Genomic DNA, 25,294 nt, shown 5'->3' on the forward strand with positions numbered 1-25,294 from the left:
GTGCATCCAATCATGAGAAAAGGTATTTAAGGTGGCCAATTGCAAGTTGTTGTTCTCTTTGACTCTCCTCTAAAGAGTGGCAACATGGGGGCCTCAAAACAACTCTCAGATGACCTGAAAACAAAGATTGTTCTACATTATGGTTTAGGGGAAGGCTACAAAAAGTTATCGCAGAGATATAAGCTGTCAGTGTCCACTGTGAGGAACATAGTGAGGAAATGGAAGACCACAGGCACAGTTCTTGTTAAGGCCAGAAATGGCAGGCCACGTAAAATATTGGAGAGGCAAAGGCGAAGGATGGTGAGAACTGTCAAAAACAGCCTACGGACCACCTCCAAAGACCTACAACATCAACTTACTGCAGATGGTTTCACTGTGTATCCTTCAACAATTCAGCACACTTTGCACAGGGAGAAGCTGTATGGGACAGTGATGCGAAAGAAACCTTTTCTGCACACATGCCACAAACGGAGTCGCTTGAGGAATGCAAACGCATATTTGGACAAACCAGCTTCATTTTGGAATAAGGTGCTGTGGACTGATGAAACAAAGATTAAGTTATTTGGTCATAACAAGGGGCGTTATGCATGGTAGCAAAAGAACACAGCATTCCAAGAAAAACACTTGCTACCCACAGTAAAATTTGGTGGAGGTTCCATCATGCTGTGGGGCTGTGTGGCCAGTGCCAGTACTGGGAATCTGGTTAAAGTTGAGGGTCACATGGATTCCACTCAATATCAGCAGATTCTTGAGAAAAAATGTTGAGGAATCAGTCACAAAGTTGAAGTTACGTTACGGGGCTGGATATTTCAACAAGACAACGACCCAAAACACTGCTCAAAATCTACTTGGCCATTTATGCAGAGGAACAGGTACAATGTTCTGGAATGGCCATCCCAGTCCCCAGACCTGAATATCGGTGAACATCTGTGGGGTGATTTGAAGCCGGCTGTCCATGCTCGGCAACCATCAAACCTAACTGAACAGGAGATGTTTTGTAAGGAGGAATGGTCCAAAATACATTCATCCAGAATCCAGACACTCATTACAGGCTATAGGAAAGGTCTAGAGGCTTTTATTTCTGCTAAAGGAGGCTCTACTAAATATTGATCTGATTTTTCTGTTGGGGTGCCCAAATTTATGCACCTGTCTAATTTCGTTTTGATGCATATTGCGCATTTTCTGTTAATCCAATAAACCTCATTTCACTACTGAAATATTACTGTGTCCTTCAGTTATTTGATAGATCAAAATGAAATTGCTGATCCAAACACCCAAATATTTATAAATGACAATTATGGAAATTGTCAGGGGTTCCTAAACTTTTGCATACAACTGTAAGTGGCTTGGGGAACAAAACATCAAAATTTTGGGTCCATGGCAAGGAAACTCCCCAAACCTTAATCCCATTGAGAACTTGTGGTCAATCCTCAAGTGGCAAGTGAACAAAAAAAAATCCCCCCACCAATTCTGACAAACTCCAAGCAGTGATTATGCAAAAATCGACTGCCATTAGTCAGGATTTGGCCCAGAAGTTGATGACAGCAACCCAGGGCGAATGGCAGAGGTCTTGAAAAAGAAGGGTAAACACTGCAAATATTGACTCTTTGCATAAAGTTAATGTAATTGTCAATTAAAGCTTTTGACACTTATGACATGCTCGTAATTATACTTCAGTATCAGTGGCGGCTGGTGCTAGATAATTCGGGGGAGGCACCAACCGCCACAAACCCCCCCCCCGGGAGACAAGTCGGTCCAACCAGCCTCCACGGGGAAATGAAGAAATGAAAAGCCAATTCAGTGGCAGCTGCTGGGTCGGCGGGTCTTCTCCTCCGACCAATCTCTATGCTCTCCTCCTCTTCCCTCCTCCTAGGCGTCCAATAGGATCGCCTGGTGTTTTGGCCAATCGGAAAACGGGTCTCGTAACTTGCTTCCTGATTAGTGGAGGATTAGTGTGAGAATAGTGAATATTCATTCACTGTTGACACACAAACATTCAGCCAGTGTCATTAGTACAGTGACAGTGTACAGTATTATCACTGATCACTGTATTGGTGTCACTAGCGACATCAGTGTTAGTTAGTCAGTTAGTGTCCCTCCCAGCCAGTGTCAGTTAGTGCCAGATTGCCCGCCCACTATCACAGTCACTATAAGTCCCTGATCACCGCTAATACTAGTATAATGTCTGTATTGATCAGTATCTTGATCAAGATCAGAACTATATTAGTGTCCCCAATAGTATAGTGTCCCCAAGAAGGCAGTTTGTTTTTTACCAAATATATTGTATATTTTCGACTAACATTTTGTGTTTTGTTTTTTTCAGAAAATGTTCTGTATTTTTTCATTTATATAATAAAAAATTAAATACCCAGTGGTGATCAAGTACCACCAAAAGAAAACTCTGTTTGTGTGAAAAAAAAAAAAATTCTATAAATTTCATTTGTATATAGTGTTGGTCAAACGTTGAGAATGGCCTCACATATCATTCAATTAATATACCATAAAAAAGTACCAGCATCCAAATTGATATATGGAAAAGGGGAGGTGAAGATGTGAGGACAGTTGCCAAAGCTGACCAGCCCACATGGACACCCAAAGAAAATTGAATGGACTTTCTCGGTACTGATACAATGACAATATTGATTTAGTAAAATATACATTTTATTTATATTCTATACTAGTATATAAATAACATTTGGTTAAAAAATATAACACAATATACACTACACATTAACTGACTAATAACGGGTTCCCCCATAAATTTCTGTCAAGGTGGGGTATAGATATTCCTCTTTCGCGGAATGACCACTTCTTCAGGAGGATAAAGAGTCTATGAAAGAACAATATATTAAAACCATACAAAAAAGTAGAATAAACAATAATAGAATAAACAATTATTACAAGGCAAACTAAATACAATGGACATTAATGCAAAAGATGGGCTGCTCACCCGGATGGACCAAAAGACGGCTGGCGGCAGGATCCCACAAATTGCCCCCACAGCGGTCAAGGGGGTGTGAAGAGGACCGTCTCTAGTTGAGGTAATAATGAATAGGGTAAATATGAATGGTAAACATATGAATATTAGGAAATGGTGAGGTGTGGTGGTAAGAGAGCCATTGTGCATGGGGAATGAGGGAAAGGGGGTGAGGGGAGGGGGAAAAAAAGAGAGGGGGAAGAAGAGGGGGGGTGGGAGAGAAGGGGGGGAAGAGCGGGGAGAGGGGGAGGAAAGGGAGGAAGGGAAAGAGGCAGGGAAAGGCAGGGAGGGAAAAGGGGGAGGGAGAGGAGGGGAGGGGAGGGGAAGGGGGGGGGGGGAAAGAGGACAGGGGGGAGGGAGGATGGGTGAGGGGGGGGGAGTGGGGAGGAAAGGGGGCCAGGAAACGGGCGGTGGGGGGTAAAAGGAGGGAGTTGGGGGAAAGAAGGAGGAAGAAGAGAGGGAGAAAAACTGAAAGAACAGAGGGGGGAGGGGAAGGGGAGGAAGGAAAAGGGGGAGGGTGGGGAAAAAAGAGGGGAGGGAAAAGAGGGATGGGGGGGGGGGAAAGAACCCAAGAGGTGAAAACCAAGAAGTGAGGGCAATACCACACACAGTGACTAATATTTATTTAGTATACTCAGCAGGCTAACATATGTTATAAAGAAAATGGCTGGGGCTGGATGTAATGCAGAGCGGAGGGACTTAGATCTAGAGGTATGTCTTTCTGAATGGCTATTCAAGTATACAAGAGCCACTGAAATTTGACGAGCACAAGTAACTGGTAAGTACATGTATTCTTTGAGAAAAGGGTAGGCGAAAAGAAAAACGAAAACGAAAACAAACACAGCTGGATGTAAGGATGATCAGGTATGAGGAGGGGAGGGGATAAACAATATTAGGAGGACAAGGGTGGACCACAGGACACTAAATAGAGTGTATACGTATACACAGAGGATACCTTACCTAGAAAGCCCTCCGTCCATGCATCAGCCCCGCATGGAGAGACGCTGCTGCTCACACAACGGTCCCTAAGGACCGCTATAAGAGCTCCCCAACCCTGTAGACGTCAGTGCACGCCGCCGAAGGCAGCGTCTGACGTCACGGGATCAGTTTATCCGCACTGCGCAGGTGCACAGTTCTGTGCTACTGCGCATGTGTGTCCCGATGAAGCCTAAGGGCCAAAGGGCCCAGGCGAATCAGGGCACGCTAGGGTGGCTGAAAACGCCCCCTGCCAGGATAAACACAAGTCCACCAAGGGAATCATAAAATGGGATGATCGCCACCAGGGGGAGCAAGTCCTCTGTACAAGCAACAAAACAGCAATTATAGCATTACAAATTACATAGAATTAACAGTATATGACATGAAAGGGTGAAAACCAAAAAAAAATTTCATTAATAGCTATAGAGTCCTGGAATGATTGAAAACCAGGAAGATCACAATCTGATTCGTGGTCATTCTGCGAAACTGGTAGAGGAATATCTATACCCCACCTTGACAGAAATTTACGGGGGAACCTGTTATTAGTCAGTTAATGTGTGGTGTATATTGTGTTATATTTTTTAACCAAATGTTATTTGTATACTAGTATAGAATAAAAATAAAATGTATATTTTACTAAATCAATATTGTCATTGTATCAGTACCGAGAAAGTCCATTCAATTTTCTTTGGGTGTCCATGTGGGCTGGTCAGCCTTGGCAACTGCCCTCACATCTTCACCTCCCCCTTTTCCTTCTGCATATAGTGTTGCATGACCGCACAATTGTCAGTTAAAGTAGCGCAGTGCTGAATAACAAAAAATGCCCGGGTCATGAAGGGGGTAAAACCTTCAGGAGATCAAGGGGTTAAAAGGTCCGTCCAGCCAAAGGTGATATTTTGGATATAAGTGGAGTATGGTGGGCTGAGTCAGTCCCTAGCTTTTTATTTGTCTTGGATGCTCCACCACTGAGATCCCCCTGCCATAATTCTTAATTCTGTTCATGTCTACCCGTGAGATTTTTGTGTTCCCATGTTTTGTGTGGACTGTTATATTGTATAATAATCAGGATAATTTTTATATGTATTGTAATTATATGTTATGCACTTTGTGAAGGTACAGGTACACTTTATTGTATCTACTATAGACATGATTGGTGGACTTGCACTGAGAGAGGAACAGTAATACATAATCATTGTGCCTCACTATTAAATAGGAAACAGAACCCGAATATGATGTGCACCCATGCCTGTCCCAAAGTACAGTACATATAAAATTATTATTTTTTTTTTTTTAAACCATTAAGATTTAGGAGTCTATGTATAAAAAGTTCACTGAACAAATTTAACACACATCCGCTCAGCTCCAACGAACTTGCCGTATTCTGTGTTATATAACTATCTTGTATGATCGTAAGTGTCATCTAGCGACCAAAATACCTTTATTATCCTGATTGCGATATTTAAAACCAAATACTGCATTGTGACCACTAGATGGCACTTGTGATTGTGGGAAATAGTTATACAGACTAAGGCAAGTTTTGTTGGAGCTCCATGGATGTGTATCACATTCATTCAGCAAACATTTATACATAGACCCCTTACTGTTGAATTACATTATGTGGATTGATTTCACAACCAGAATTTTTTTTCTTTTTTTTTTTTTTTTTTTTAAAGGGACAATGCCTTTAAAGCCCCTATCACTGCCAGCTAAACATAATTTAAAAAGTCGTTGGATTAACTAGAATTTCTTCAAATGAAAGTGACTCTAAACCCTAGTTCTAAGAAAATCCTATTCAAGTGTTTATTCTGAATTTTAAAATATACTTTCTAATGTTCTCAGCCTCCTCCAAATCTACAAATTCCTTCTTTGTTGGTGTAATCCAAGTCCCTGTTCAATTTAATATTCTACAATCGTTCTACATTCGTTCTCCATAGTCCCAGGAACATAACCACAGTCTCTTGCTTGCTCCTGAGAGGGACTATGTGAATTATGGGATTTTTAGTGTCCATAGAGTATTGCACATGACCCCAACCAATGTTCACTGTTCATTCCAAACAAATAGAAGTGAGCGGGGAAAAGGAGAGGTTTGCTTTGAACTCACCTTGGTGAGGTTTAAACTCACAGAGGAGGCAAAAAAACACAGTAAGGCCATGTTCACATCTGTGCAGCCGCGGTTTCGTGCCTGGGGTGCAGATCGTTCCTGTTCACCGGTTCGGGTGTGATTCAGGTCTGAATTTTTGCCTGAATTTGCACAGGACCCTTTTGCAATCCGCGCCGCGGCCGTCCCAGACGTGTGTGAACCAGCATCATTGAGAGACGGGCACACTCGCATGTCATGCGAATTGAATGCGGTGAAAACCACATCCAAATCGCACATGTGTGAATCCAGCCTCAAACTATTTAATGGAAAAGAGATTACAAGTAGTGGATGTGTATGGATTATATTTGAAGAATAAGATATGTTTAATGCATATCTCCCAGCTTTTTGAGATGGGAACGAGTGACACCTATTAGCAAAAGTATGTAGGCAAAGGACACACCCCTTGCCACGCCCCCTTAAAGGAGAATTAAAGAAAAAAAATGATTTGTTAAAGAGGAGTTCCCATTTAAAAAAAAAAAAATTAAAAGTCAGCAGCTACAATTACTGCAGCTGCTGACTTTTAATTGGACACTTACCTGTCCCAGGGTCCAGCGATGCGGGGGATCGAAGCCCCGCTCGTCTCTCCCTCCATTCGGTGGCGCCGGCATTGCAACTGTGGGCGCCGGGCTGTGGCTTCACAGCTGGGTACCCACTGTGCATACGCGAGCGGCTCCGCACGCCGCGATTGGCCGCTCAGTCACCTGGGACCTGTAATGGGTCCCAGATGATTGACAGGAGGGAGGGAGCAGAGCTGAGCCCTTCCTGTGCCAAGGGGAAGTGATGTCACCAGCCCAGGCACTGAAAGAGGCAGACTACGAGGGACCCCCTAGCAACAGGCATTTAGAGGTAAGTTAAAAAAAAATAAAATTCCAAATGTTTTTTTTTATTTTTTTTTAGGCACATTCCTCCTTTTTTTTTTTTTTTTTTTAGGGTGGAACACCACTTTAAAGTATCCTACAAGTGTTTTTTTTTTTTTTAACCACTACTATTTCTTTTATATTGGCTTTTGAAATTTACAAATGCAGCAATTTAGGAAATTAGATGAAAGGTTTAGCACTGGGAAAGACTTTTTGAAAGATAAAAAGTGCATTTTATATACAACTATATAGATCTGACCAAAATGAAGGACAAATGAGGAGGAAAGAGGGACAGAGGGACACTGTTCCAAATCAGGGACAGTTGGGAGCTATGCTTAAATGGGACCTTCAGTCATTTTTTCATCTTTCCATCTATTAAATCTTCTGCCCTTGTTGTTTTAACTTTGGATAGTAAAACATTTTTTTTCTGCCAGTAAATACCTTATACAGCCCACTTCCCGTTTCTTGTCTGGTCATTAGCCTAGGCCTATGACATCATGCACAGCTCTTTCTCTCATGTGAGTTTGCCAGGAAGGGAGGGGGTGAGTCATAAGAGGGCCAATGAGAGCTGCAGAGCTGGAGGTGTGCCTCTGTGTGTCTGTGTAAATCCAGGAAGCGAACAGGCAGCAGCTTCAGCTGCCCACAGTTAAAATGGTTGCAGCCAGACTTAGTGGAGGGAGATTTCTGCAGCATATTTGGCAAGTACAAAATCACAGTATAAGTAAAATAATATGCAAAGTGGTTGGACGGAAGCTTCAGAATGGCAAAGATGTTTTTTTTTTACAAATAATGTGAGCAGACTGCAGTTCCTCTTTAATGTCAGTGTAACGGTCATTCTAGTCAAACTTTTTACCTACCTGAATAAGCCATGTATTGTTACCATCCCTGGTATATGGACAAAAAAACAACAAGTACCCCCTTGGTACTAGTGGGACTTATAGGGGCAACGATAAAAACACAGAAGGATAGATTGAATCAAATTTTATTATAAAAGTGTAAATATAAAGCAGGTGTATACATCACCAATAAAAACATAAGTGTGTAAACATATGAAGAATGACTGTTGTCGAGTCCTTGAAAATGGTCCTATGAGCCCAACGCATTTCAGGGAACAGGATACGTCCCTTCATCAGGGGCATTAATACATAAGAATCACAAAGAGGTGTTATGTTCTACAAGAGAGCAATCATATTAGTCATAACATGCGGCGGGGAGAAAGACACATATTTTGCATATTACATCATAGCAAAGGCAGCAAACATGTATAAAATACCAATAAAACAGTCCGCAAAAGAATCAGCTGTGGTCTAGCAGCAAAAAACGTCGTGCTGTATGGGGAGGAGTCCTGTACCCCGGAAGAGACAGAGGGGAGGTGGACAGTAGGGCCCCATAGATTCCACACAAGTATCCCCAACAACCTACAGTCACGATGGGAGTGGTGTCGTAAAGCTCAGCCTCAAGGGGTGAAATGGTCTATAGGTATGAAAGAACAAGAAAAGGAGAAGGAAGGTACTGTAATGCCGCGTACACACAATCGGACTTTCCGACGGGAAATGTTGGATGTGAGCTTGTTGGCGGAAAGTCCGACCATATTTAAGCTTCATCAGACAATTGTTGTCGGACTTTCCGCCAACAAATGTTGGCTAGCGTGTTCTCAAATTTTCTGCCAACAAATGTGTGTTGTCGGACTTTCTGATCGTGTGTACACAAGTCCAAAGTACAAACACGCATGCTCGGAAGCAGAAGCGGCTGGTCTTGTAAACTAGCGTTTGTAATGGAGAATTAACATTTGTGACGTGGCAAATAATGAAATCTCCAAATGCAGCGCACAATTCTCTTTTTCTTTAACCACAGGCACGAACACCCCCTTCCTGCCCAAGCCATTTTTCAGCTTTCAGCACTGTCACACTTTGAATGACAATTGCGCGGACATGCAACGCTGTACCCAAATGAAATTTGTATCATTTTTTCCCCACAAATAGAGCTTTCTTTTGGTGGTATTTGATCACCTCTGCGGTTTTTATTGCTTGCGCTATAAACAAAAGAAGAGGGACATGTTTGAAAAAACACAATATTTTTTACTTTTTGCTATATATATCCCATTTTTTTTTTTAAACTAATTTTTTCTCAGTTTAGGCCAATACGTATTCTTCTGCATATTTTTGGTAAAAAAAAAATCGCAATAAGCGTATATTGATTGGTTTGCGCAAAAGTTATAGCGTCTACAAAATAGGGGATTGATTTATAGCATTTTTATTATTTTTTTTTTTACTAGTAATGGCGACTATCTGCGATTTTTATCATGACTGCGATATTGCGGCGGACATATCGGACACTTTTGACACATTTTTGGGACCATTCACATTTATACAGCGATCCGTGCTATGAAAAAGCATTGATTACTGTGTAAATGTGACTGGCAGGGAAGGGGTTAACACTAGGGGTGATCGAGGGGTTAAATGTGTGTCCTGGGAGTGATTCTAAGTGTGGGGGGAGGGGAATGACTGGATGAGGTGACCAATCGGTGTTCCTATGTACAAGAGACACACCATCAGTCTCCTCTCCTCTGACAGGACGTAGATCTGTGTGTTTACATACATAGATCCACGGTCCTGCTCAGTTACTGGGCAATCGCGGGTGCCCGGAGGACATCGCGGCCGCCAGGCATGCGCATCGGGTCCCCAGTGACGCAGCGGGCACGCGCGTGCGCCCCCTAGTGGCTCGGGAAGGAGATCACGTCATATAACGGTGGCCCAGAACAAGAGCTGCCTCGTCCCGCCGTCATATGGCAGTGGGCGGGCGGCTAGTGGTTAATGGGATAATAATGAAGCTGCTTTGCTGGTGATACTGATGGAGTTATTGCAAACGAATTTTCAAAGGCTTTTTTTTTCTAGTGATATCAAGAATAATATTATGCTTTTTTTTATTTTATTTGTGCATAAAAAAAAAAAAAAATTAGACATGCCGTCTGCTAACTTAACCAAAAAGTGCATTCTATGCATCCAAAAATATAGAAAATATACCAAATCAAATCATTATTCAACCAAAAAAATAATGTCAAAGCAATAACTCCAAGGCCAATAATAAAGAACACATTATCTCCTCCGGTTCCGCAACATGTCTGGTTGACGAACGGCCGTTCAGAAACGAACTGAAAAGCATGAAATGAAAAACGCAAAAAGAAAAGCACAAATCAACACTCACCAAACTTCTACTAACACGAAATTAGCAGAAGGAGCCCAAAAGGTGGTGCTAAAGAGCTGAAAAACCACCTGGTACGTCTACTACGTCACTACGTTCGTAATTGTTGGCCAACATTTGTGTGACCGTGTGTATGCAAGACAAGTTTGAGCCAACAACCTTCAAAGAAAAATCCACGGTTTTGTTGGCGGAAAGTCTGATCGTGTGTATGGGGCATTAGTCTCTCAGCAAACCTTAAGTCATGATCCTGTCCCTAAACGTGTTGGGCTCATAGGACCATTTTCAAGGATCCGACAACAGTCATTCTTCATATGTTTACACACCAATGTTTTTATTGGTGATGTATACACCTGTATTATATATTCACTTTTGTAAAAAAAAAATGATTCAATCTATCTCTCTGTGTTTTCATTGTTGCCCATAAAGTCCCACTAGTACTTTTTGTTTCTTTGTCTTTACCTACAGTAGACCCCTTTTCTTTAAAAGAAAACTTTACGACTAATTTCTACAAAAGCTAGTTTGGAATTAAATGTGATTACCTAATGATGTTTCATACTTCAGTCCTCATCTTTAAAAGCTAAGTCCACCTTTCTGACCATGTTTCATGTTAGACTCCTATTTAGGGTCTAACATGAAACATGGTCACAGGCCAAAGCCCTCCACCCCAAAACTGCCCCATTTTACAGAATCCATGGGTTATTCACCCTGCAGCATCCTGTCACTTTTTTTTTTTTAATTTGTGCTTTACCTGCACAGCCCCCTCATCCATTCACAAAGAGAACTGTGGTTCTCAATGACATCACCACATTTGTAGTCCATTGATACTTTCTCCTGTCCCATAACCAAAGGTCCATACCGGGGATGGAGGAATACTCTACAAGGGGCTGTGCATTGCACCAGCTTGTAGGAGGGACCTGTATAAACTACCCGCTCGGGATGGATTACACATCAGCTTTCACAAAGAAACTTAAGTCATTATTTGGCATTGAAACAATCACAGTATATAAATGTTTGGCCCACTGTAGAATAGGACAGTTCAGCTCAGCTTGTAGTCCTGTGCAACATTGTAACATTACAGGAGGAGGACTTCTGCTGGAGGGGTGGCGGTATGCAGTTCAACCAGACTGCACTAATCCACTGAAAGGGAATCCACAGAAAGTTTTATAGCACCAGACAGCATCCCTTACACTGGCCCCACTCACCAGAAACTTTCCCCTACGCTTTATGATGTCCCTAACCGGCAGGTTCCTTTCCCTAACCTTCCACCCATTTAGGAAAACTCCTAAATGACGAGGGATCCCCCTTTTTTAAAGGCTCAAACGTTAAGATGGCATCCAATCAGATACCTGCTTCCCCAGAGAGGACTAATGGAGTCCATAAGGGGACAATTCCCCTATCAAACTCCTCTTCCTCCGTAGCATCAACACAGTGCCATGCAGTGAATACCCTAACCTGCCTACACACCAGTTTTCCCAAAAGTCTGCACAGAGCTGGAAATGTAATTAGAAACATCCTCTGCAGTATGAGTTCCTTGTGGCCGCATGGCATACTTTAAAAATCACTTCTGATTTGAGAACAGTTGCAGCAATGAATGCTTAGCGTTATCAGTTTACAAAATGATTTTGGCTTATTGCTTAAAATTGCTTGTTCAAGAAATGTGTATGGTATATTTTTTTAGGAGTTCAAAATGCTTATGCTTTGCAATGTTTGTAGACAAAAACCCAGGTACCTGGGCGGAATGGAGCGAGTGGGGATTGTGTTCCTCCCCGTGTGGACAATCTGAGAGAAAAAGATCCAGAGAGTGTTTGCCAAACCATCCAGATTACCCGTAAGTCATTCCTCCAGCATCCAACCGTGTCGCAGTCCTGTGCTATCTGTGTGATAATGCTACTATTCCGCCTTAAAAAGTGTCATTACTGATTTAAAGGTACATTCCAATTGAAGTTGAAAATGAAATCCTGAGGAGAGCATAGCCTCTTAGTAGTTGTAGGACAACCATTCTCAACCAGGGTTCTGTGGAACCCTGGGGTTCCTCCAGAGGTTGCTAGGGGTTCCTTGAGCTGTGGCTGATGAACCGCCTTTTTGATGGTACCTACAGAGTTCAAGGTTCAGCATCACTTAGCAAAGCCAGCAACATGACACAAAATATCTTTTTAGCTGCCTTTAATGCCCCGTACACACAATAGGATTTTCCGATGGAAAATGTGTGATAGGACCTTGTTGTCGGAAATTCCGACCGTGTGTAGGCTCCATCACACATTTTCCATAGGAATTTCCAACACACAAAGTTTGAGAGCAAGCTATAAAATTTTCCGACAACAAAATCCGTTGTCGGAATTTCCGATCATGTGTACACAAATCCGACGCACAAAGTGCCACGCATGCTCAGAATAAATAAAGAGACGAAAGCAATTGGCTACTGCCCCGTTTATAGTCCCGATGTACGTGTTTTACGTCACCGCGTTCGGAATGATCGCATTTTCCGACAACTTTGTGTGACCGTGTGTATGCAAGACAAGTTTGAGCCAACATCCGTCGGAAAAAATCCATGGATTTTGTTGTCGGAATGTCCGATCAATGTCCGCCGGGTGTACAGGGCATAAGAAGTTGATTTACTAAAGGCAAATAGACTGTGCACTTTGTAAAGTGCAGTTGATCCAGAGCTGAGTAAATGAGGGAGAGCGCTGATGACTTCCATTATCCAATTATGTGTAAGCAAAAATGCTGTTTTTATTTTTCATTTTCCTTGCACATGATTGGGTGTTCTTTGCAAAGTGAAGCTTTACCTAATTTACTAAGCTCTGGAGCAACTGTGCTTGCAGAGGGCAACTGCACTTTGCAAAGCACACAGCCTATTTGCCTTTTTTAAATCAACCCCTTAGTGTCATTTTTGTCTGCTGCTTTGTTCCTCTGCTATCAGCAGAAATCACTTCTGACATCTTTTTATGACACCAAAAGAAAAAGGGACCTCCAGAAGATTGACAGCCTCAGCTCTGTTCATGTGTGCTGTGTGAAGGGGGGCGTGTCTCTTCCCTCCAATCAGCTCTCAGAGCTCACCTTGCTGAGGTCTGCAGAGTGTAACTTCAGCTCTCCGCCCTCTTTTTTCTGAACTCTCAGACAAGCTTATAAATTCAGCACTTTGAATGGATGTAGAGAAGAGAAGACAGGAGATAGACAAATACATCTTATGTAGGAGGATTTATTTATCACCTGAGTATAGTCCCTTCACTGGGTATATCTAAGGGTTACAGCCATTTTAAGGGGAATTTGTATGCAGCCCATATTTTAAAAGTACAGGGAATTTTTCTCTCCCAGAGTAGAAGGGGAGCAAAGGCAAACTGAGTATAGGCAGGAGAGAGGGGGCGGAGTTTATTGAATATCTGCTTTTCACTGCATGGGCAAGGAACATGTTTACTTTAACAAGGTAGTTCAAGGATCAGAAATTATGAGATGTTTTCTGCTTTCACTAGAGCACCATTTCTTAAAGGAGTATTAAAGTAACATTCCTTACATTAAGTATTTATACGGAGGCTTAATCACTGACTCAAAATGCTGTATTAGCTTAGTTGAAATATTTTATTATTACTTTGAAAATGTGTGCATATGCTCAGTCCATCTCTGTAGCTGCTGCTGCTTTGTTAGTATTTCCTGCTTTTCATAACGACCAGCAGGAGTTATACAACAGCTTCCTGCTGATAGAAAAAGTGAAAGAACGCATCACGCTCACCTTTTAGACATTCATGTTGCAGGGAGGGACCTAACTACTGAATAGTATAGACTTTAGCTATGAATTCTGCCCATCAGTTGCTTGATTACATTCTCAGACCTGCTTTTGTAACAGTTATCAAACCACTGATCAGCAAAGCACAGCTAAATTCTGCATCAACCAGTGGCCAGCAGCAAGAAACATGCTTGTCTAAAGGGTTTCCAGGGATGTGCTCTTTCACTCAGGCTCATTACTCAACATCACTTACACTCTCCATTCTCAGTGCAACTGAATGGGTGGTTACAAAGGGATATACTGAGAGAGGAATGAATTGTAGACACAGGCATAAAGGAAATGAATGCTTCCAAAAAATGTATCATTTCAAGGTATTAATGGGGATTAAATGTACACAGAATTTTTAAAAAATAGGATGCATTGAGAGTTAAAACGTGAAGCATATAAGTCATTTTTGTGCTTTGACTTTAGTATACTTTAAACCAGCCTTATTCAACTAGGGTCCTCCAGAGGTCACTAGGGGTTCCTTGGGCAATGAGCAACTTCTGCCTCTCAGATAAGTTCCCACTGACACCATTGATCTTTTTAGTCATCTGTAAGGGGGGGGGAATTCTTCCCAATGATCATCGCACTAAGGGGCAGTGAGATGTGAATATAGTAATTATCAGCAGGGGTTTTCAAGGGTTCCTCCATGTTTAGGCTGCGTTAAATTGTGGCCCATGGACTTAGCTTCCTTTAAGTCATCAATGTATATAAATGAGATAACGCCAGGAAGGAATAGTTTTTTTTTTAAGGATTTACAGTTCGCAAATCCTTTAACTTGGAAGCACCAGTGATGCCATATCTCAGAAGATTTCACAGGCCAGATGTTTTTACAATGTAACACACATAGAGCAGCAGATACAAATATAACTTGTTCTTGTGCTGATTGTGAGAGGCATGGACGCCATAAAATGGTTGTATCTTTTTTTCTGAATTATATACACTATATTACCAAAAGCATTGGGTCTGCCTTTACACGCACATGAACTTTAATAGCATCTTAGTCTTAAGTCTGTAGGGTTCAATACTGAGTTGGGCCACTCTTTGCAGCTATAACAGTTTCATCTCCACAAGGTTTAGGAGTGTGTCTATGGGAATGTTTGACCATTCTTCCAGAAGTGCATTTGTGAGGTCAGGCACTGATGTTGGAGAGAAGGCCTGGCTTGCAGTCTCCGCACTAATTCATCCCAAATGTGTTCTATCGAGTTGAGGTCAGGACTCTGTGCAGACCAGTCAAGTACCTCCACCCCAAACTCGCTCATCCATGTCTTTATGGACTTTGCTTTGTGCACTGGTGTGCAGTCATGTTGGAACAGGAAGGGGCCATCCCCAAACTGTTCCCACAAAGTTAATTTGGTGGAGGGGGGATTATGATGTGGGGTTGTTCTTCAGGGGTTGGGCTTGGCCCCTTAGTTCTAGTGAAGGGAACTTATAAGGTGTCAGTATACCAAGACATTTTGGACAATTTCATGCTCCCAACTTTGTGGGAACAGTTTGGGGATGGCCCCTTCCTGTTCCAACATGACTGCACACCAGTGCACAAAGCAAAGTCCATAAATACATGGATGAGTGAGTTTGGGGTGGAGGAACTTGACTGGCCTGCACAAAGTCCTGACCTTAACCGGACAGAACACCTTTGTGATGAATTAGAGCGGAGACTGCCAGCCAGGCCTTCTTGTCCACATCAGTGCCTGACTTCTAGACTTCTAGAACAATGGTCAAACATTCCCATAGACACACTCCTAAACCTTGTGGACAGCCCTCCCGTAGGAGTTGAAGCTGTTATAGCTGCAAAGGGTGCGCCAACTCAATATTGAACCCTACGGACTAAGACTGGGATGCCATTAAAGTTCATGTGCGTGTAAAGGCAGGCGTCCCAATACTTTTGGTAATATAGCGTACATGAAGAAATACAGTTTTTTAATTTCGAAAGGCTGTGATGTCATATTATGCTACCGCTTTGAAACAAATAGCTTTTTCTTTAATCCGGCTGTCCGTCCTTTCTTCCTCACATTAGGACGCTGGTGGAAGGAGCCACAAAATTTGTAGAAGTCTTTTTCTGGGGAACACCCAGGTTTAAATGTGACGCGATTAACGGACAAACAAATCGGGTGGAGGAGACAGAAGAGTGTAGAAACACCCTGCCGTGCAGATAAGGTGAGAAACGATCAGTTCACCATTGACATACCACAGGACTTAATCCTGCAGCCTCAGTAATGGTTCTGCCAAGCTCCAATAACCACAGAGATTACTTTAAGAGATGTTCTCAGATGCATCTGCCTAGAAAGGACTTTTTTTCCATGAGCCGTTTTAAGTTCATTAACAGTAAAGCCAAATAATGGAGTAAATGTAAATCTTTCATAGGTAAGCCTAAAAATTGTAATAATTAAAAAACAGAACTTTTTGTTTTGTGTTTTTTTTTTTAAGTTTTTGATGTAGTGGACAAGGGTTAGAACAAATCTCAGCTATCTACAGTATATCACCACTGGGGAGACTAAAACTGGCCATACACTGTATAAACATCACCCAGTGGGGTTGCCCTGTGTGCCCGAAGGCATGAGGCTGTCAGTGCCATTTACTGCAAGACGTTTAAAAGCGCAGAGAGGAAAATTGTCAGCCAAAAGGTAGCTGCATCCAATCAGATGCAGCTGCTGTTCGGGTATTACACAACTACAATAGGCACATTCAAATTCGTATAAACTATCAGTGCATGGCCAGCTTTAGGGCCCTTTCGAGTCCCACATAACCCTTTTTCCTGTCGCATCATGGCAGCATACACTTTGGGTTGAGACTCCGCCCCCACAACCTGATAGGACTACATAGCTATAAGTTGTAGAGATGGCCCCTGCCCAGTATTCTCTTATTTTTCCTCACCTGAAGGACTGAACATATCAGAAGCACCCCCTTACCGAATTCGCCCCAGCCAGGTTCTAGCCTCTCCTGGGTGGAAGTCCTTACCTGTACAGCCTCTAAACGAGCTAGATGGAAGGAGCCCCGCTCTGGTGATCTCGGGGGTATGTTGCGGTCTAGTATAAGCCTTAAACAGGCTTAGTTGTTGTGCAGCGGTCGCCATGCCTCCTTTTTTCACTTTGTGTCTTTCTCCCTCTTTGCTGGGCTCTGTGGTCCCTCTGTGCCTCCCTACAGGCTTCCCGGGCGTCTCGGCGCTTCCGCGCATGCGCGGTGCGCGCCGTCAGGGCGTCCTTTCGATTTTGCCAGTTTCCAAGATGGCGCCGGGCGCCTCGCGCCGCTACTGCGCATGCGCGAGCGGGTCGTGACCTCGGCGGCCATGGCGGCAAATTTAAAAGCCCTGTTTGTCATTTCTGAGCTCTCCTTGCTTCCTGGAAGACTTCTGACTGCTGTGTTTTGAACTTCTGCATTCCTAAAGCTCCCTCTCTCTCTGGGTAAGTGTCTAATACTTATGCACTGTTTTGTGGGACCTGGTTGCATGTTCTTACCTTCCTATACCTTTCTCAGGTATTCACCTTCCTCTCCTATGGAGGCCGCTGCCCCAGCAGATCACCACCAGCCTAATAGGTAAGGGGGGGGGATTCCAGCGGTAAGTAGAGAAGATTGAAAAAGAGAGCAGGACCGTACTAATGCTACCTAATTGGTCAGCCCTGTCAGGTCCGCAAGATCATCTAAATCAAGACGAAGAGAATCTTCGCACAGGAGAAGCCGCTCCGGCCATAGACGCAGCCGCTCACGCGGAAGAAGCCGCTCAGGCCGCAAGGGGAGTCGCAGACGGAGTCGATCCCACTCAAGGCATAGCCGTTCCTACCGCAGAAGATCCCCTGCACGAGGACACCAATCCTCTACGCACCCTTCCCGCCCAGCCGGGAACGCTTGCTGGGTATGTGGGGCCACGGCCCTCCCAGACAAACTAGCCTGCCGCAAGTGCATAGATGAAGCCACCAGGGAGAAAGAGCCGGATTCCATAGAACCCACTGGAGTCTCTACTCCCCAGGTCTCAACTCCTGATGTGGAGTTTACGGCCTATAGCACCTCACCCACCATTCCCAGTGCATCAAGAGAGCAAGAACTACCGTCGGATGATGAAGAGCCGGAAGCTTCAGCTGGCTTTGATTTTGCGCTCATAGAACCGTTCATCAGATCGGTTAAGGAAGCTATTAACTGGGAGGAGCTTGAGGAGACACAGCCTAAACAGAGAAAATATTTCCCAAACCTCAAGAAGGTTCCGGAGGCTTTCCCATTCATCGACGAGTTAGAGGAGCTCATTAAGGAGGAGTGGCAGAATCCGGAAAAGAAGTTCAGTCTGTCCAACAGACTTACCAAACTGTACCCTCTCAAGGAACCCAAAGTATCTCCTTTACTTTCTCCTCCAGTAGTGGATGCATCTTTGATGCGTCTAGCCAGGCACGTGACGCTCCCCATTGAAGATGCAGTAACGTTTAGAGACGTGCTTGACAGGAAGGTGGATACAGACCTTAAGAGAGCTTACCTGTTCACAGGAGGCGCCTGCAGGCCAGCGGTGGCATTAGCGGCGGTTGGGAAAGCTATCTCCAGCTGGTCCTCAGCTACAGCGAGGCTCGTCACTGAGGGCGCAGATCAAGAACAGATCACTAAGGCCTTACAAGAACTTAGCCTTGCGGGAGATTTCGTGGCGGAGGCTTCCGTAGATACTATCAGATCCACCTCAAGGTCTATGTTAGCCTCTGTAATGGCCAGAAGGGCGCTATGGCTTAAACCTTGGTCGGCTGACCCCGCCTCGAAGTCAAACTGGTGCAGGATTCCGTATGATGGGGTGAACCTCTTTGGAGCAAAGCTGGATACCGCAATCTCTAAAGTAACAGGCGGGAAGTCGGGTCTCATACCATCGGACAGAATGGCCGAAACAACAAAGGCCACCTCCCTTTAAACGTAACCTTCCGGAAAGATATAGGGATGCGAAATCCTATAGACCCGGGAAGGAATACAGAAGGAGCTGGAAGAACCCCCAGACGTCCTTCCTTAAGTTCCAGAAACCCAAGACCCCTGCCTCCAATGACCAGAAGTCCTTTTGAAGGTTCGCCCGCCCAACCAGCGGTAGTGGGGGCCAGACTCACAAAGTTCAAGTTGGTCTGGGCGGGAATGATAAAAGACCCATGGACGGTGTCCACCATTCATTTCGGTCACAGGTGGGCATTCAGAGGTCGTCCTCCAAGAGACCAATTTTGCTCAACCAGACTTCCTCCTTCTCAAGAGAAAAGACTATCCCTAGTCCAGTATATCCAAGAGTTGCTCCAGAAACAAGCAATAGTGGAGGTTCCGCCATCCCAAAGAGGCAAAGGGTTCTACTCCCCACTTTTCTTAGTGAAAAAGAAATCAGGGGACCTTCATCCAGTCTTGGACCTAAAAAACCTCAACCGGTCGATACGGTTAGAAACATTCAAGATGGAAAGAAAGCCTTCAATCAATCCTCCAAGCAATAAACTTGGGAGATTGGATGCTGTCAATCGACCTCCAGGACGCGTATTTGCATATCCCTATCCATTCCGAGTTCCAAAAATTTCTCCGGTTTACCCTAAATCATCGGCACTTCCAATTCCGAAGCCTTCCGTTCGGGATCTCTACCGCACCCAGGACGTTTACAAAAGTCCTATTACCTGTAATAGCCCACCTGAGAGAAAACGGGCTGAGGGTCCACCATTACCTGGACGACATCCTACTTCTCTCAGACAGCCAGGACTCTCTTGTCCTTCACAGGGAAATCCTGGTCTCCACATTACAGTCCCTAGGGTGGCTGATAAATTGGAAGAAGAGCAACATCCATCCCACACAGAGAATGGTCTTTCTGGGGGCCGAATTGGACACAAGGGAGAATACGGTGGAACTTCCGGGGGAAAAAATCCCTCCTCTAATTCAAAAGGTGAAAAGGGCAATCTCCGCTACAATGCTCCCGGCCAGGACCTGTCTCAGTATCCTGGGCTCCCTAGCTTCCACCATTCCAATGGTCCAATGGGCGCAATGGAATTCCAGGCCTCCTCAGATCTCCTTCCTACGTCAGTGGAAGGGCACATCAATGTCCCAACCAATCCTCATCTCTCAGGAGGTAAAGCAATCGTTGATGTGGTGGGTACGTCCTCACAACTTGAGAAGATGCAGGCATATAGTCACTCCCTATCAAGAAACCGTGACCTCAGATGCCAGTCTACAGGGATGGGGAGCCCACTATCAGGACCTTGCGGCTCAGGGTCGTTGGCCTTTCAGGGCACAGGATACAGTGTCGAACGTTCTGGAGATGAGAGCAGCGTTCCAGGCTCTCCTGACCTTCAGTTCTCACTTGAGGAGGAAGCACGTCCTCCTGAGGATGGACAACAAGGTGGCCGTTGCCTACATCAACAGGCAGGGGGGCACCAGAAGCAGGTCCATGTTACAGCAGGTCCGTCCTGTTCTGGAATGGGCGCAGCTGAATCTACTGGACCTAAGGGCGGTTTATGTCCCGGGAGTCCAGAACACCTTAGCCGACTCACTAAGCAGAAATTTCCACTCCAACAACGAATGGTCTCTGAGTCCACAAGCCTATGCTCTCATATCCCGAACCTGGGGTCCTCCAGAGATAGACCTAGCAGCAACTCCGGAGAACACAAAGTGTCAGAGATTCCTATCAAGGACACCGTTTCCTTCGGCAGAGGGGACGGACCGCCTCCAACACCCCTGGAACTTTCACCTGGGGTACATTTTCCCCCCGACGCCTCTCATAGCGAGATTCCTCCTGAGGCTCAAGAAGTCAACAGCATTGGTGGTAGCAGTGATCCCTTTCTGGCCGAGGAGGCCATGGTTTACTACCCTCATGCAGCTGAACACGGCAGAGCCTCTGCCTCTCCCATTGACGACAGACCTACTCTCCCAGGGACATCTTCTTCACCCGAACCCGGGGAAGCTACACTTGATGGCCTGGAGACTGAAAGGGCTAGGTACCTAGAGCAGGGCTGTTCCCAGAAGGTGGTGGATACCTTACTCCAGGCCAGAAAGCCTACTACCAACATCACGTACAGAAGAGTTTGGGAAAAATTTGTCTCCTTCTCCCACCAGCAAGGTTGGGACTCGTCCTCCCCGTCGGTGTCTCACATCTTGGAGTTCCTTCAATCAGGCCTAGAGAAAGGCCTTAGGTCAAGCACCCTGAAGGTCCAGGTATCGGCCCTGTCCGCCTTGACAGGAGTTAAATGGGCGCAAGAGCCTCTGGTGGTTCAGTTTCAGAGGGCCTGTCTAAAGCTGAGGCCCCCCAGAAAACCGTCATTCCCGGTCTGGGATCTCTCAATTGTTCTAGAGTCATTATCCAAGGAACCCTTTTTTCCAATGCAGAGCATATCCCTCTGGGATCTAACGCTGAAGGTTTCATTTTTAATAGCCATAACATCGGCGAAGCGAGTGTCAGAAATGCAAGCTCTAATGGTTAGCGAACCATACTTGGTTGTTCTTCCAGACAGGCTAGTCCTAAGGCCTTCGGATCGATTCATCCCCAAGGTGTCCTCATCCTTCCATTTTAACCAGGAGATTAATCTTCCAGCACTCAGCACGGATCAGGGAGACCCTCATCCACTAGATGTTAAGGGTACCGTTATAGAATACCTCTCAGCAACAAAATCCATCAGAAAGTCGGAAAACCTCCTAATTATCCCACATGGTTTCAGGAGAGGTCAAGCGGCATCCTCACGCACCATTGCTTCATGGCTAGTAAAGACCATCAAGAGATCTTACTTACTGAGTAACCATCAAGTACCTGAGGGCTTAAGGGCACACTCCACCAGGGCAGTGGCAACCTCCTGGGCGGCATATTGTAGAGTCTCGGCGGAGACGATTTGCAGAGCGGCTACCTGGTCCTCCAGGAACACCTTCATGTCTCATTACAAGGTGGATTCCGCCTGCTTATCCACGGTGGATTTCGGAAGATCCGTTATCCAGGCCAATTCCTCTATTATTTGATTAATAAACTTAGTTTGAATTCCCACCCAGTCTTTGCGAGTTACTCCCCAAAGTGTATGCTGCCATGATGCGACAGGAAAACGGAAAATTGTATACTCACCTTTCCGTAATTTTCCTTTCCTGTCGTATCTTCATGGCAGCATACAATCTCCCACCCGTCTAAGGTGAGATATATATATACGGAGAATACTGGGCAGGGGCCATCTCTACAACTTATAGCTATGTAGTCCTATCAGGTTGTGGGGGCGGAGTCACAACCCAAAGTGTATGCTGCCATGAAGATACGACAGGAAAGGAAAATTACGGAAAGGTGAGTATACAATTTTCCGTTATTTGTAAGCCTGTATTTTACATGCTTACTTGCAGTGTTTTACCTTTTTTTTTTAATGAAAACAGTATTAAACCCAAAACCAAAAAATGATTATATCCGTAGATATGGTGGCTGCATTTGATTTCTTTTCTTTGGCTTTTTTTCCCCCTCTGTTTCCACCTGGTGATCTGGCCAGTAACACACCTCCTGTATTAGTGAGACACAACTGGAGGAATGAGATAGGAGGAACAGTAGACAGCAGCATTGTCAGTCTGGGGGGAAGGGTTTTTCCTTTTGAGATAAAGGTTTTGCGCGAATAAATAAAAGGTGATCATTTTAATCACCCCTGCCAGTATTAAGCAGGGGTGGCCCGTCCATTAGGGGTGCCTGGGTGCTGCCCCCTCTCTCTAGGCCACGGCCTATGTGCAATGGATAGATTCATGCATATGTAGCAAGGTCTCTGGCCTTGTCCAGTCTAACAAGGACCTCCAAGGCCAAAGATAGCTAACATCGTTCAATATGTAGTGGTTTGTGAGGCATAGTGGGTGCAAAGATGGTGAAAGTCATTGGGCGCCAGACACTTCTTGGATGTAAAAGAGGTTTTATTTCTTTTGACAGTCCTTTTTGTATTTTTGGGGGAAAGAAGGTTTAGGGCCAGGACACCCCCAAGTACTTGCAGATTCAATTGACAGACTCCGAGTCTTCAACAGGGGGACAGCCGTGCAGGGAAAGGCCCCAGCAAGGTGCCACTTCTGCATGTGCAGGAATGCTGTCTCCCATGGTAACAGTCTTTAACAGTTCCTAACTCAAAAGTAATAGTTCTTTCAGCTCCACTACAACTGCTCCTTGTAGTTCTTCAACACTGAGCTCCCGGTCTTCCACTAGACCCTCTGATTCACTGACTCTGAATCCCTTGAGCTCCTCCAAGGTTTGCGGTGGTATCCCCTCAAGCATCACCCACGCTTCCCTGCTGGGTCCCTGACTTGGCACTTCAGATACTTCTCAAGCTTCACCCCTGCTAACCGGCGAGGTCCCTGGCTTGACTCAAAAGGCTGCTCTGCAAGCGTCTCCTCCAGGGGTTGGGTCCCCGACTTGATCACCGCCTGAAGTTTCCTGATTCTCCACCGTGCCCTTTCGATGAGAATGTGGTTCCAGTACATTCTTCAGTTACTCACTGTGGTCCCTGGTAAAGGTGGTTGGTCTTTTTCTGTCGACAGCTTCCCTTCTACCTCCGACCACTGACAGGTTCATCCGGCCGGCAGAACCGTCACTTCTGGTTGAACTGCAAGCCGCAATCTCAACCCTGCACTGCTCTCTTTACTTTTGGATATTCCCTCACACAGCCTAGCAGCCAAATGCCTCCGGAATGGGCCCAATCACCGGCCTAAAAGCCCGGGGGTACGACACATGTCCACCCAGACACCCATCCAGGTGGCACAGAACATTGATCACCTGACTCCACACAAATATATAGGTGCTCCCAGCAGGCCAAGGGATTCAAGAAAACCCCTGCCCATTGGCTGAGATACCCCGTATACCCATAACCTGACCTTGGGTTGCCCTTCTCATATCTAGTACCACCAAGTACCCGGCCACCTAGTGGTAGAAGAGAAAAGTGCAAAAAGGCCAAACTTAGGGAGAAATCAATAGATCACTATCAATCAACCAGGATAACTACTCCTGGCAAGTAAATTTGTGAGGAGCTCCCTGCCCAAACTACAGGGTGCTACATCTAGTATGAATCTATCCATGGCCACCCCCTATTCATGCATCCAGGCCCCTTTCAGGGCACTGAAAGCATGAATTAAAGCGGCCAGGTTTTTTTTTAAGCACCTGATTAGAGCCAGAAGCTCTAATAGGCTTCAAAGTAGGGTGGGCTCGGGAAGCAGAGAGTGCGACCAGAGCCCACCCAGGTGTGTTGCAACAGCGAATGAATATTCGCTGTTGCAACACTGATCCTCCTCCCGGCTAATCAGGAAGCGGGTCTGATACCCATCACCCGATTGGCTGAAAGGACAGGCGATCCTATTGGATGCCTAGGAGGAGGGGGGAGATGCACAGCGAAAGCAAGGAGGAGAAGAGCCGCTGGCCGATGCCTGGATGCCCGATCCCTGCCACTCTTCGGATGCCCAATCCCTGCCACTGCTCCTCGGATGCCCGCCGCCTGGATGGGATAAGTGTCGGTGGACCAACCGGCAGACAGCGCGGGGGGGGTTCGATTGTTTTCCACCCCCTCCCAAACAAAAAACCACCAGCTGCTACTGGTAGTAAGTGGTCTGTCTCATCCATGTAAACTGATACATTCTGCTGGAGAGCTTGTGCTTTTGAAAAACAACAGACTTGCTAGCTGGTTCACCAGATGAAAATAGAAGAAAGAAAGCCTAAAAAAAAGGAAACTATTGCAGCCATTACATCTAAGGTTTGGTAAACTGCAATATAATAAATGTTTGCTTTTGGGTTGAATACTGTATTAACTTGCAATGTGCCTCTGAACTTGCTAGGGAATTTACACTGCAGAAAGTGTCAATTTATTATGTGAATAATAGTCTTCCTTTAATATTTTAACAATTATTATGTTTTCTTGTTTGTTATAGATGTTGGAGACCCGTACTAGTTGACTTTTTTTATGGTTACTTTCCCCAACCGAGTTCCTATAGTTTTATACTATGGTGACACGTGACAGAATATTATGTACCAGTAGCAGTCTTAGAGAGTTTTTCATGTGAAGCACAAAAGATATGCTACGACATGAAATATTATACCATGCAACTTTAGGGAATCATTTTCCCCACCTTGATCCATCCAAGCTCTGTACATCTAAACTATATCTGTTTGTCTAAGTTCCATCCTGAGCAATCTCAAAACTCAATCAGCACTGTTGTGTATGAATGAAATAAAGGTAACTATAAAAGCAAAGTACATTTTGTAACACAATTAAATGGCTGTGTCTGTTGTTCTCACTAAGTCTGTTAGTCAGTCTTATGAAGACGAATGTAAAATCCACATGCATAAAAATTATTGCGGCGCTGAAAAGTTCAAAAATGAAATTGAAGAGTGGGAGGAATCCAATCACCAAATATATTGTGCAGATGTAGAAAGATTCACTCGTCACCACGTGGTAATGTAGTCTGCTTACCAGAAGGTG

The 25,294-nt window shown here is 44.8% G+C and overlaps 1 protein-coding gene and 1 long non-coding RNA gene across 2 annotated transcripts in view; one reads left to right on the top strand and one right to left on the bottom strand.

The window, feature by feature from the left end:
• LOC141108349 (properdin-like) overlaps positions 1 to 25,088 on the top strand; it is a 70,303-nt gene extending 45,215 nt beyond the window's left edge. The window contains exons 8-10 of the mRNA XM_073599885.1: positions 11,867 to 11,981; positions 15,934 to 16,073; positions 24,744 to 25,088. Coding sequence (XP_073455986.1) covers positions 11,867 to 11,981; positions 15,934 to 16,072 — 254 coding nt within the window. The 3' untranslated portion in view covers position 16,073; positions 24,744 to 25,088. The remainder of the gene's footprint in view (positions 1 to 11,866; positions 11,982 to 15,933; positions 16,074 to 24,743) is intronic.
• LOC141108350 (uncharacterized) lies at positions 2,644 to 4,093 on the bottom strand. Its single transcript, XR_012236054.1, has 3 exons — positions 3,938 to 4,093; positions 2,951 to 3,032; positions 2,644 to 2,830 (listed from the first exon to the last, which is right to left on the bottom strand). It is a non-coding gene; the product is annotated as an uncharacterized lncRNA (long non-coding RNA).
• Positions 25,089 to 25,294: the final 206 nt, after the last annotated feature.

Source organism: Aquarana catesbeiana, linkage group LG09 (assembly GCF_042186555.1).
Source record: "Aquarana catesbeiana isolate 2022-GZ linkage group LG09, ASM4218655v1, whole genome shotgun sequence".
NCBI lineage: Eukaryota > Metazoa > Chordata > Amphibia > Anura > Ranidae > Aquarana > Aquarana catesbeiana.